The sequence below is a fragment of the Emydura macquarii genome, unplaced genomic scaffold (assembly GCF_026122565.2).
Source record: "Emydura macquarii macquarii isolate MOO-44397 ecotype Brisbane River unplaced genomic scaffold, CSIRO-AGI_Emac_v2 contig_2246, whole genome shotgun sequence".
In the NCBI taxonomy this organism is placed as follows: domain Eukaryota; kingdom Metazoa; phylum Chordata; order Testudines; family Chelidae; genus Emydura; species Emydura macquarii.
This window is the reverse complement of record NW_027132383.1, coordinates 1666906-1680451: the sequence shown is the minus strand read 5'-3', so window position 1 is coordinate 1680451 and position 13546 is coordinate 1666906. Positions and strand designations below refer to the sequence as shown.

General features: G+C 56.2%; 1 protein-coding gene across 1 annotated transcript in view; it reads right to left on the bottom strand.

The window, feature by feature from the left end:
• Positions 1 to 1377: 1377 nt before the first annotated feature.
• The window catches only part of RECQL4 (RecQ like helicase 4), a 34837-nt gene continuing 22668 nt past the window's right edge, over positions 1378 to 13546 (bottom strand). The window contains exons 14-25 of the mRNA XM_067560105.1: positions 13007 to 13195; positions 12362 to 12544; positions 11687 to 11882; positions 10295 to 10572; positions 9641 to 9778; positions 8952 to 9114; positions 8089 to 8218; positions 6865 to 7037; positions 6321 to 6507; positions 5255 to 5423; positions 3978 to 4086; positions 1378 to 2552 (exon numbers count right to left, since the gene is read on the bottom strand). Coding sequence (XP_067416206.1) covers positions 2431 to 2552; positions 3978 to 4086; positions 5255 to 5423; positions 6321 to 6507; positions 6865 to 7037; positions 8089 to 8218; positions 8952 to 9114; positions 9641 to 9778; positions 10295 to 10572; positions 11687 to 11882; positions 12362 to 12544; positions 13007 to 13195 — 2037 coding nt within the window. The 3' untranslated portion in view covers positions 1378 to 2430. The remainder of the gene's footprint in view (positions 2553 to 3977; positions 4087 to 5254; positions 5424 to 6320; positions 6508 to 6864; positions 7038 to 8088; positions 8219 to 8951; positions 9115 to 9640; positions 9779 to 10294; positions 10573 to 11686; positions 11883 to 12361; positions 12545 to 13006; positions 13196 to 13546) is intronic.

Here is a 13546-nt window from a genome sequence, read left to right as displayed (position 1 = left end):
CAAGAGCTCCCCCCCGTTCCTCCACCATGCATCTCACCCCTGCATCAGCTCCGCAGCCCATAGCCCTAACCAGCCACATCTCCCCCTTCTTCCCCCCACACCTGCTGGCCCCCTCCCCCAGCCCCACACTGTACCAACCCGCCACTGCAGAGACCCCATCTACTGAGAAGAGTCACTTCTAGGTCCTTGACCGCTGCTAAAACAGGTGATGGTAAGCAGGCAGCAAACAGGTACAAGTGTGATGCCCACCCCGCCCCACTGCTCGCTACACACAACATGGGTGTATTTTGCCTAAGCCTCCCCCTTGAATGGGGATTTTCCATCACTGACTCGTCCTCCCCCATGCTGCAGGCTGCTGAGAGAAGGATGTTCTGAGGGCTGGGGATCACGCCCTGGCTGGCCCATCTCTCTTAGCCCAGCTCCATTTTCACAGCTGCCTGGGCAGCTTTTTCTGTAGCCACTGCCCTGTGCTGGTTGGGGGAGGAAGGGGGGAGGACACTGTCAGCTAAAAGCTGCAGCGAGGGAATGGTGGAAGTGCCCCGTTGTTGGGGGCAGAGGGTGTCTCAGCAGAGCTAAGGGTTGGATGACCCCCCCTGAGGTCCCTCTCACCTCCAGAACCAGGGGCCCTCCACAGCAGGGCTGCAGCAGGGTGGCAGGGAAGCTTGCCCTCCCATCACCCAGCCTGTACCCATTTGCAAGAGGCCTGCCGTGCTTTCAATTCGCCAGCTTTCAGCAGCATGAAAAGCCAGTGACAGCCGTTAGCAGAGATGAAGCATGACAGCATGCACCCCACACAAAGCGGGGGCAGTTTAGAAACGCATCAGGGGGCTAGTTCTGAAATCACTTCTACACATCTACTTATTAAACTACCAGACAGCCTGCAAGCTTAGTGGATTAAAAAAAAAAAGGCAGCTAAGAGGAGTTGCATAGAGTTCAAGGCCAGAAGGGCCCACTGCAACCAGCTGTATAACACAGGCCAGAGACCTGCCACAAATTCATTCCTAAAGCAGATCCTTTTCAAAACAGCCAACTAGGATTGCAGGACGGTGCTGGGACCTTGTCTGGATTTGGCAGCTTCTCCCCCCACTTCTCCTGAGCCTGTGGTGCAGATTAGCGTAGCCCAGTCTGCCTCACTTCAGAACAAGGGCAGGCTGTGGAGTTTGTTGCTTTCTGGTTATTTATGCAGATAGAAACCAAGGATGGGACAGGCTCTTAGAGCTCCTCTTTCTATCAGGGGTCTTTGAAGAGATCAGGCCACATGCCCAAACCCCACCCCCCGCAGTGTCCCACCACCCCCAGCAGCTCCCAGGGAGACAGACAGTCTTGCAACTCTGCTCCCACACAGGGAAGGGAAGGGCCAAGAGGTGAAGTCATGGGCACTTTAAAAAGCGGTTACTGTTTATTAGCGTGAATATAAAACCCAAATATTGTCCCACATGGACAAGGCGAGACAAAGATTTCAGAGGGTCGGTGGAAATCACACAGAACTGAGAAGATACGCCACAGGCATTGGAGTAGACTCTGAGCAACAGGAATCGTTAGTGAGGGGAAACAACACAACAGTCAAAGCTTGGTCATAAATACAGGCATGAACGTCTGTTACTTTTTTACACACGCTGTCATATTGGAAGGGGTATTCCACCTCCTCTGCCCCATCTAAATGCATGGCCAGTGCCCCACACCCTCCTGAACCAGCCAAATGCTGCCACCTCCCATGATGGTTGTTAAATCTCACGTGGGAACTGAATGTTTCTGTTCACAGCCCACACCTCAGGAGAAAAGTCCTGCTGAACCAAGCCTGCCCTTCCCCTGTACTGTAGGTGAGGGGCTGCCGGGGCAGGACCTGGGTTCAGATATCTTGTGCAGCTTTACAAAATGAGTGGAACTCAGAAGTGGAGTTAGCCCTGCAAAGTGGGAAGACAAAACCCCTAGCACACAGGGCGGGTGACTCGCCTCCCTGAGCCAGAGAGGTGCATTTGCTTGGGGCAGATCTAGGGGACTGCACCTTAAAGGGACATTTATATACAGTCAACTGGACAATCGCCCAAAGCCTCTTCCTCCCAGCGAGCCGGGGGGTCACCTTTGAGCTTTAACTCTTCTCTCGCCCAGCCTCCTTTGGGCACAGCCAAAGGCTCGTCCTCTCCACTTCTGAAAGGCGGGTACTTGCGCTGCTGGGATGTGCAGAGAGTTCCCAATGCAAGCGGGAGCCCCAGATGCCAGCACTGAGTTAAGCTGGGCTCGAATCATGACACAGAGCCATTGGAGAAAGGGCCCGCGAGGGAGCTCAAGGGATCTGCAGGGAGGTGAATGGCACACAGGAGCCACGGCCTCCAGGCCTCCCTGGCTTTGCTCTGGTGGCTGTTGTACCATTTCATTCCCCGGCTGGTTAGTGTCAGACGTTCTGTGGATCATACCCCGGCCCTTGCAGGCTCATTTGCATCGGATAATCTCCTCTGTGGCCAGGCGCATGATTTTATTGAAGTCAAAGTGGATATATTTCCTCCAGAACCTGCGATCTCGGCCGTAGATCTGGGCGGGGTAACACGGGCTCCCTGGTGAGAGAAAGAAAAAGCCCCAGTCAGCTGCTAAGCCCATGCCCCGTCTTTCATCGAGTGGCAGTGCCTGAGCAGTGGCCAAAGCTTTCAAACACGTGGCCTGAACATTAATAGCTGCTGAGAACGTGCAGCTTTGGCCTAGATCTTTAGAGGCCTGATTCCTCATCTAAAAGCCTGGACAGAAAGGAGCATGTCTCCTAGTTCAGAGGCAGGAGCAGATCCCTGAACCTATATGTGGTGTGGCCACTAGAGGGAGATAGACTCCGCCATCAGCATGGGCTCCCAGGCAGGATGAGGGAGTTATATCTACTATGTTTTATAATCACCATATGGCCCCTTAGTTCACCTGTTTGATATTATCCTGCCTGGCAGCGAGGAGTTAAATCAGAGGAGGCTGGGAGGAGGGAAAGCAGCAGGAAACAAAACCATGGCCAAAGGTAAGGTACAGTCCCCCGAGATCTCCCAAGGGGCCTTGAGGAAAGAGTGGGATGCTATAAACCGGGGAATACCCCCGCCTGGCTCCAGGCAGGCCGGTCGAGTTTACTCTTCCCAGGCCTGAACTCAGGACCAAAGGGATATACCGAGCTGCTGGAGGACGCGGGGCATAGAGAAGGAAGAGGGGTGGAGTGAGTTGCTGGAGCTGCCCAGGGATGCAAGGGGAAAACGGGAGCTGCAAGCAGGCTGGCTGCCAACCCAGAGATGGAGGGAGCTTTCCAAGCTGGCAAGGAAAGATGAAGGTCTAGGTAAGGGGAAACATGTTCACAGGCCGTTACTGGTCTTACCCGTGGCTCTGTTCTCTCTGGCCCTGGGGGGTGAGCGCATGAGGCTTTGCTTGGAACAAGCTGGTTTTGAATCACTCTAATCAGCTGCTGCTGAAGGCCTCGAAGGAAAAGGGCTTGCAGGTGCCAAACAAGTTGGCCCAGTTGGGCTAACAAGGGTGGTGGCCAGGGGACCGCAGCCCAGATGCCTCGTCTGAGAGAGGCAAGACTCTGATTCCACCCAGAGAGTGGGGAAAGGCAGCAAAATCAGTTCTTAAAAGGGGCCTTAAAGCACAGTTTGCCCTGTAATCGTGACAGATACACGCTCCCCCTGACTGGAGAAGCCCCCCTTCCCCAAGGATCAGAGGTCCCCTGCAGCTCAAATCCCCCCCTGGACTGCAATAGTGGGGGTTACACTCCACTCCATCAGACAGAGATGTTGCTCACCATTTCACAACAACAAAGACAGCAGTGGGGTCCGGTCTCAAAAGAGGCAGTCAGTCTCCAAATCAGCACATTTCACCAGGGCCATGGTTACAGAGCCATTTTAAGGAGGGCTAAAATGAGATCTGTGCAGCGGTCACACAGAGATCATGCAAAATCTTGCCTAGTACTATTGCAATTCATACCACGTAAAGAGCAAAGGCAGCTCGGCTTCCCTTACCAATGCCGTGAAATATCCTGGCAATAGCTCTGCCAGTGAACTTCTCATCCTGGCGGATGGACAGGAAATTCCGGATGTCCGAGCGGATCTGCCCTTCCCACTCCCGCAGCTACGGAGAAAATATTTGGAACTTGTTAAGCTTTTTGGGGAAAACAAGCCAAGTTCCCTCTTGGTCTCCCCGGCAGATTCCTTCTCTCTACAGCCTCGTGGTGTTGGGAGAGACCATTTCTTGACCAGACAAATCCAAAAAACAAACTGTGCTAATGAGCACTCACAACCCACTTCATGCCAAAGGGTTAAATTAACTGGGACCAAATCAGTGAGGTGCGGTCTCATCCCGTGCTTGGATTTAAAAAGTTCTCTTTCGGTTGCATAAAAAGGACACGTGATAAAAGACGTATTTCGAAACCGGGTGCTGAGATAGCACAGTGCTCTACAGAAACCGGGATTAGACATTTGTGTCCATCTAACAGAGCCTCAGATTATGGAATCAGGGCAAAACCCCTCTAATTTACTTTTCACCATCATGGCTGATTATTTTTGCTCTCCACTTTGGAGAGTGAAACCAAAGGGATCAGTTTCACTTTCGTTTCCACTCAGTCAGTTTCATTTACTGGTTGTCAAACAGGAGCACAAGGATGCTGCAGAGAAAGTGTTTAAACAGGGAGTGCAGGGAGACTTATTAAAGGAAAATAAAAGTTATGGAATCATTTCTATTCCCAGCTGATCCAGTGAAACCTTTACCAAAACAACCCCTTTACATTCATATTTGGAACACTTTGAAGATGAAAAGTGCAAAGTACTAACTGCCAAATGTCAGGGATGTCAATGAAACCAGGACTGGCCGGCAGGTGTGGCTAACAAGACCTAAATTTAAAGGTGTAGAATAATTTGATAGCATCCCTTTGAACTTCTAAAAGCAAAGTGCAATGAAGGAAAAACAAACACAACCACACACAAGCACACACCAAAACATCTCCCTCCCCCCCCACACACACACCCTCCCTCCCTATCCACCCCGCTGGGCAAAATGCTTCCTAACTTCAGTATCAGAGAAGCGTCTCAACGCCAGTAACAGAATGCTCACCCAATGGCAGCCCCAGCTCTTACCCCAGTACAACCATAAGCGATTCAGACAGCCGGTCTGATGTACCAGCTGACACTACATCCAGTGCCTAGATGCCCTGGTTACAGGGGTTCGGACATGCCTGCTAGTGGCTCAGATGGGCTCAAAACTAGATACCAACAAAAGGGAGTAAACAAAGAGGTTTGCTCACTTTAATGCTGTTGAGATCTTCCGCGTCCTCTTCTTCCCTGCGCATTAGCTCCGTCTCATCCAGTGCAGGTGTCTTCTCAAAATACTCCATCAACAAGGCCTTCAGCCGGGCACTCCTCTCCTCATCCACATGCTCCGAGTACAGGGTGCTGCCGGCTTGGAAGGCCACGCTGCTCGGGAAAAGGGACGTTAGTGACAAACAGGCACCACTGGCTCTTAGGGTGCAGGGTAACTGGAGAAGCCAGTGGGATGCACCACAGGGAAGGAGAGGGTCGTGCAGCAAGCTGGGAAGCGATCCCAAGGACAGGGGAGAAGCAAGCGATGCCTATAGAGCAGGACAATCACATTCTGTCCTTGCCCTGGACTGCTAGTCTATATCATACAGGTTCTGCTTCCGGTGTATCGGAGCACCTGCCAGCCACGTCTTAAGTGATGTAATTTACGCATCCTCTGCGTGGTCCGTTCTCTCCTCCTCTCCCCAGAGGAGCAGTTTGTTTGGGGAGGGTTTGAGGGAGTTGGAATGGCCACGCTGCTGTGTGTTGACGTCAGAGAAGGCAGACCAGAGGAGTGCTCTTGGTGTTTGGAGCAGGACAGGGGAGGCATGTCATGATCCTTTGCTCTTGGGCGCAGCTCCACTGGCCCCCATCACTGGATCAGGGGCAAAATTATGCCTTGTTTTCAAAAGCTGTCTGGGGACTCCCCCAGCCAACCCCACGGATCTTCCGCCTCTGGTCTCCACCCCACTCCAGCAGTACCTCCTCACTGCCCCACACACCATCTGACCTCCCGACAGACCCCGCAGGACTTCTGCATTTGTCTGGCCAGCCCTGGACTGCTGCTGTCTAACTCACTGCTCGAGTGCTACGAGACCCCCTCCGCTTCCGAAGTCTTATCACTAGGACCTGGTAACCCCCAGGAGCCTCTGCCAGCAGGGGAGGGAGGGTGGGGGTGAGAAGCACGAGATGAAACCAATCTGTGGAGGTTTTTGCTGGGACAGGCCATCCGCGGCATGCAGAGTGGGGCTTGGGTCCCCATCGCTGCCCCCCCCCCCCCACACACACACTCACTTCTGGAAGGCTCTGAAGCAGGCTTGGAGCTGGCAGAGCGCGCTCATTTCCCGCACCATCACCCGCTGGTGCAGGAAGTTGCACACCGAGTCCATCTCCTGGTCCGTGAGGTCTCCATAGGAGCGCAGGTGGAAGGACAGGTCGCTGAATTCCACCAGGACACCGCTCTTCCCAGTGCCACGGCACCCTGAGCAGCAAAGAGAGGAGAAGGGGCTCTGTATGGGAACTGGCTCAGCAAGGGGGTGAACGGATACAATCCCACTGCAGGGGACACGCAAGAATCACTAAACATGGGGCCAGACCATACAGCTTCCTCCGTAATCTCTGGGCTTTGCCCTGAGCACAGAAGAGGTCCAATCCCATATGCACCGTTGGCGTTTTTAGAGACTCTGCCCACTGCAGGTGCTACAGAACCCTCGTGGATTGCAGCAGGAGGGGGGATTTCACCCTTCCAACATAGCTCTCTGGGGCTCCCTTCCCCAGCTCCCTCCCTAGACACCAGTCTCCAGAGAAGCGGTCTCAGTTAGCACAAGCGCCGCAGCACCTTTCTGCAGCTGTGTGTTCCACTGGAGCTGGCGCAGAGCTCGTTTCACCGGCAGAACCTCCCAGCCCATGGAGTCGCTGAGTGCAACCACGTCGAATTCCACAGAGCTGGCGTGCGTGTGATCCACCCCTGCCAGACGCTCCCGGGCCAGGCACACTGCGATGGGCGGGGAGCTGAGGGCGGGAGGAGAGAAAAAGCCAAGGATGCATGCTGAGAACCCAGAGACAGATTCTAAGCCAGCAGCAATAGCACGGAAACTGAGGAGAGAAGGGGGCTAGAGCAGGGAGCCAGGGATTCCTCCGATTTAGTTCTAGCTCTGACACGGACTCCCCCTGTGGCCTTGGGCCTGTCCCTCTGCCTCTGGGAGGCTTAAACAATGATAAGATGTGCAAGGTTCTGAGTATCTTTATTAGTGGAAGGTTTTCTGCACTGGCCCCTTACGCCAGCGTATCCGGCAGCCCTGAGGCTCCAGGCCAGCTGTGCAATGCTGCCCATAAAGGGCAATTCCTGCCTGGCTCCTGGAGGCCTTGGTTTACGCACTGGGCACAGGATCCAATCCCTTTATCGGGGCACTTATTTCAGCCCTTGCCAACCCGGCTGCCCTATTATCTGGCCATCAGGCTGGTGGTGTAGTGACAAACCTGGCAGCCTGCATTCACACTGCAGGTATCCAGGTAACCCAGCCCGTGACACGTCAGGGGATCAGGCTGTAAGGGCAGGTTGTTTCTCGGATGCATGATGCAAGAGAACTACCCAGCTGGGCCAATCCATCCCCCAGCCAGTGCAGGGTGTCTGCCAACCTAGCCACCTGTCCCTCTCTCCGCATCCCAGGAGAGGAGCTCTCCATCGTACCCCTCATAGATCCTCCAGGAAACATTCCTGACTTCATCTCATGACTCCTAGTTATCCCCCGTTCACCCCCACGTGCAGGTTCCTGATCCCCTCCCCCAATGCTTGCTGGCAGGAACATTCCCAGCTGAGCTCCTCCCCTGCCAAGTCCAGTCTTTCAGCTCCTGCCCTGACCACTTCTCTGGCTTGACTATCCCTTCCCGGTCAGAGGTGCCCAGAAGCAGATGGAACCGTTTAGATGCCGTGTCTGATCTGATTAAGGCGTTTCCCACAGAGTTCGCTCAGCGACGGCAGCAGTTTTTGCACATCCCCTGCCAGGCGTATCCATTCCCAGCAGGAACACGCTCAGATTTCATGCCATGCAGTGACTCTAACCTTTTTGCAGTTGCCCTGAGCTGCGGGGGGCCCCCATAACACATCACCCGGCAGGAGGAGTAAGTGGGGTGCAGCAGGTCCAGCCAGCGCTGCGAGTGCAGCTCCAGATAACACAGCAGGGTCTCGATGCCTGCAGCAGAGGAGAGGAGAAAAGCACCAGTCAAGGGGCGTTCCGGTGGGACTGGCCTGGGCTAGTCACCCCTCCAAGCCCCACTCCAGAGACCCTGGCTCTTAGCGCTGCAGGCATAGGGAAACTATGGCCCACCTCCCCCAGGATGCAACCTAGCCTCCCATGCCTCCTGCTGACCGCCCCACACAGGACCTGGTAATGCCCTCCATCTGGTTTGCTCAAGAACAGGACGTGGTGGGACAAGATGTCTCCAGGAGTTGCCCCCTCTATGTTGAAGAGGAGCAGCTGCTGCTCCCTTGTGCGTGCAGCAGACACCTCTCTCATGCTCACAGCAAGGTGCGGGCCCTTGGCTGGACACAGGTTGGGAGCAGCCCCAGGCCGGATGGGCAACTTTCAAACACCAGACATGCTGGCTGCCCGGCAATCCCCCTCTCCCGATGTGCCTGTCGTGCCTCAGCAAGTTTGGAGAAGGAAAGGAGAACAGATTCAGCAGCAAGGCCTGGCCCGACCTAGAATGGAAGACGGTCTGTCCTACTGGATCAGGCCAAGGGCCCCGCATCCCAGCCCAGCTTGTGCCGGATCGGGCCGAGGTTCCCTCCAGTCTGCGCTCCTGCCACCAGCCCTGGATGTTGCACAAAGCTGAAGAAGCCCACACCACCCCAGCCAGGGACCCAGTCCTGCCCACGGAGAATCCTTTCCGGATCGCCACACCAAGCAGCGGCGTGAGCCTCACCTTCCTCTCGGATGTCCAGGGACTCCACCGTCTGCTGCACGGGGATGGCGCGCTCGTGTTTATAACACACTCGCTGCTGCCCAGTCACCCCGTCATCCTGAGGAGCCTGCTCCTCGCTGGCTCCCACGAGCTCCATCATCTGAGCGTCAAACACCTCGCCCCCCTGCAGGGAAAAACGCCGAACCCTTGCCAGGCAGGAGACACCAGAGGAGAGCAGCTGGGGCACTGGAGACCTCCTTCTCCCGCAGAGGCCACACGCAGCCCTGCCCTTAACACAGGTGCCCCACACAGCTGGCTGCAGCTCTGCTCCCCCAGGCCAGACGCTCCCCATCCCACTTCTAACCAGGGTCAGATGAACTCGTGATTCCAGGCCGAACGGGCAGCCTGAAGCCTCCCCTTTATCTCCAGAAAAGGTGCAGCCCAGGGCAGCCTGTCCTACCACCACCCCGGGCACCATCCCAGGCCTACGTGTGTCGGCCCGATCCGGATGTACCCCTCCAGGTGCCGGACAGAAGGTCACTCTCTGAACCTGCCATCAGCCAGCTGGTAAGGGGGCAGGCCAATCAGATCAGGAAGGAGCATGGCATGCTGGGACCTGTAGTCCCCACAGGCTGCACCACTGTATTGAAGGAGAGAAGGCAGCTCAGGCCATGCTTTGGCCACACTGGCAGTCAGGACTTGTTCCTCACCCTGTTGAGGTCCTGTTGTTTGCGGTGAAGCTCCCGGCACTTACAGCGAGGGAAAACCTTCTGCACTAGCTTCTTAATGGTGAAAAAATCCACGGTGTCAGCGTAGATATGTCGCCTGAGCTCCTGCAGATCCCCACCCTGGGAAGGAAGGAAGGAGCCGGGGAGTGTGGAGTGACCAGCGAGACACACACACAAAGGCGAGAGCACAGCCCCCGCCATGCACGCTGAGCCCAGAGCTTCCAAGCTGCTGGTGGGGAAAACTGGGCCAAGAATTGCCTCCTGCTCTGGTCTTATTGCTCGCCACGTCAGAGGTGGAGGCTGGACGGCCAGGAAGCTGTAGATGGCCATTTCCCTGTCAGTCCTACTGGGGGGAGGGAGGAATGTGGATCTGGGGCGAGTTTCCTCCTCCCTCTGGACTCGACGCTGGCCCAAGCCTGTGACTGGCTCCCTCAGCGAAGGGCTGCCTGGCTACAGGCTGTGTGTGCCTAAAGCCATCCCAGGTCACCTGGTAGGTTCTCCCTAGAATGGCTGCACATCTAGCTACTTATCAGGCGCATTGAGTTTGACTGGGATTTTGTCTCTGTCTGCAGCAGAAGCGGATGATGGGCTGCGCTGGCTCTTGGATTAACCCCCCAGCCCTCCGGCAGCAATTACCTCTGGATCCAAGAAGAGATGGCAATGCGCTGGCTTCCCGTCCCGCCCTGCCCGCCCGATCTCCTGCACGTAGCTCTCAAAGTTCTTGGGCATGTTGTAGTGCACGACCCCGCGCACATCTGACTTGTCTAGCCCCATGCCGAAGGCCACCGTGGCCACCACGATCCGCAGCTGGCCGCACATGAAGTTGTTCTGGACGCGGCGGCGCTCAGCGGCCGACATGCCGCCGTGGTAGGAATCCGCGATCCACTTCAGGGGGCGCCGGATGCTCTTCTTAGCTACGCCAGGCAGATGTGGAGAGAGAAAAGTGACCACCACTGAATTTCCATCATTAGCGCTGACCTAGGGCTTCCCTTTGTCAGAGCACCCTGCAAGCAGCCACCAATCAATCAGAGATGTAAACCAAGAAGGAAGTGTTTAGGAAACATACACCTCCCTCCCCCGTTAGTCACCCACGCTGGGTAGCAATTGCATGATCTGCTCCTGATCATCAGATGATCAATTCCCTTTCATTCCCCCTCCCCCGGCAGGGGCTCTCTGATGGAACATTAAGCCTCGATTTGATTCAATTCAATCTTCACTCCTCATTTATGCTCCCTAGCTGAGATTTAGACACCGCTGACCAGGAGCTCCCACCCGCAGGAGTGGGACTGCTCCAAGATTCAGGCAAGGAACAGGGTCAAAAACACGGAGAGGCCAACGGGCCAGACAGCAGGAATCCTCGGACAAAGTGCCCTGCCCGACACCACTCATGTGATACCATCGGAGAGGGTTTAACCTCCCCCGCCAGCGCATGCTGGGGTTGGACGGACGTCTGGACTTGGGAGCCCTTATGGATTTCAGCTTTACAAGATGATAAATAATCAATACCAAAAACACTGGGTAGCAAAATAAAAGTGGATCCCATCGATGGACCCTTAACCTGCGTGTGAAGCACGCAGTGTACAGCTGGTGCTAGGCGAACAGCCAGGTGTTAATGACCTTTGCAATGATGGCCTGTAATGGGGTAAGCAAAGCCCGTGTTTCAGGGATCTGACGCTCACGGGGATCGAGAAGGCCCCATGTGCAGCCAGGATGGGCGCCTGGGGTGCAGGAGGGGCAAGTGAGTTTCACCTTCCACTGAAGTATCAGGTATTCGCCCTGCCAGAGACTCACTACTGGATTTAAGGGACCAGTGGTCTGAGCCAGCATGGAAAGTCCGGTGTGTCCTAGACGGCTCCATCCAGATGTCAATTCATCCCTAACACACTGCATCCCAGCGGCCTCCGCTGTCCCCCCGCATATCTATACACAGAGGCCCGAGGCTGGCGCAGTGTCTAATCACAGCAGAGGGGCTGGATCAGGCTTCCCTCGCTGTAGCTGCAGAAAAGCCCAGCGACAACCCTCCCCTACCCTTGGCTTTCTTCCTTCGCCCAGCGCTATCGTCAGCGTGCTGCTCCTCAGCCGCCGTGGACTCCCTGAGCGTTGTGCCCTGGAGGCGCGTGCGGATCAGCGCCGCAATCCGGGCCGTCTCCTCTCGCCGGGTGCAGTAAACAATGACCGAGTCCAGACCCCCAAACCTCTCCCCCTGCAGCAACGAGACCAGGGCCTGGAACCAGACAAGCAGAGGATGAGTCTCCGCTCTACAGACACTTCACTCCCTCGGAGCTTCTCAAGGCAACGCACGCCTCTCACTGGGCTGGAAAAGCCCACACCTGAGCTTACAAGTCCCCGGAAGGCAGGGACGCTGACCCGCTCCCACGGACAACTCCCCGGCTTGTTCCTGGGGAATTCCACTCCCTGTGCAGCACAGGATCCCATATAGACAGCCTCACACCCCAACAGAGCCCGGAGCCAGGATATAAGGCACACAGATCATTTCATCCGTTCTTAGAGAGGAGAGGCACATGGCAGCCATCTAGCAGCTCACAAGAACACCACACAACCACTTAGGTCAGGAAGGGATGAATATTGTACTCAGCTGAAACCACGGGGGGAATTGAGCTGAGATTTAGCGAGACAGCAGAAAGCTGCCCTAGTGATTTAACGACCAGGTGTTCCCGGGACAGCCCTGCTCTCCCTCCCTACCTGATCCTTGTCCCTGTCCGTCGAGGCAGAAAGGTGCAGGTTGGGGGGAACGGCAGCAGAGCGCACTGCTATCCCCGCCTCCTCCTGGATGCCCAAGTGATGGGCCACGTCCTGCGCCGTGGCTAGCGTGGCTGTGGCCGTAAGGCCCAAAAGGCAGCGCACCCCCAGACGATCCCGAAGAACCTGCAGGGAAAAGAGCTGTCATTCCCCGATGCCAGGGGCTGGTGCTTCCTGGCCGAGAGGTGGCGGTGCACTGCACATAGGGGTACAGCCCCTTCCCACCCGCTCTCTGGAGAGTTCCCAATCTCCCCCTCCCAATGTCACACCACAGCTTGGGGCAGGACGGGAGGAAGGTCCCACCAGAGGCAAGCAGAGCACAGGGGATCAGAGCGCAGTTACCCAGGAGGGAACTGGTACTAAGCAGCCAGGAGTTTGGTCTGACAGCTCATCTCAGAGATGGCAGCCCTGCTGTACCAGACCCCTTCCCCGGCACCACCTGTCTCATTGCTGCTGTGCTGCGGTGAACATCCACAGAGCAGGCGTGTGGAGTCGTTATAGCCCGGCCCATCTCTCCCCCTCCCCGCAGGCAGAAGTGTCATGCCACGCTGGTGCCAGTGAGCCCTGGCCGGATCTGCCCCCGGGTACCTTACAGAGCTGCAGGTAGCACGGGCGGAAGTTGTGGGACCACTCGGAGACGCAGTGCGCTTCATCGATACAGGCAAATGCCACAGGAGGGAGCTGGTCGGCAGAGGGGAGGCAGCTAGATCTCAACCCGCCTCCGCCCACCAGGGCCTCTGGGGAGAGCAACAGCACGTGCACCTTCCCTCCCTTCACCTGCAAACACACAGAGTCAGGAAGGAAGGTCACCCCCATAAAAGAGTTACACATACCCAGCCCCTCCTGCCCCCCAGAAATACACACACACAAGGAGAGGGGAGCTGGATGGCCCATAGGCCTGGATAAAGCTCCAACCCCACCCATGGGGTGTTGGGGGGGGAAGGGGAGAAGAGAAGGTCTTTACCCCACACTGGCTGCTCAGTGCTGTGTGTGAGAGGAGCTGGAAGCGCTCAGGTCAGACGCCTGCACCTCAAAAGCCACCGATACAATTAGCCCCAGCCAACGGACAGCACGTCACACACAGCAGCAGGCCTGCACCACAAGCCAAGTGGCAACGCGCCGTGCCCC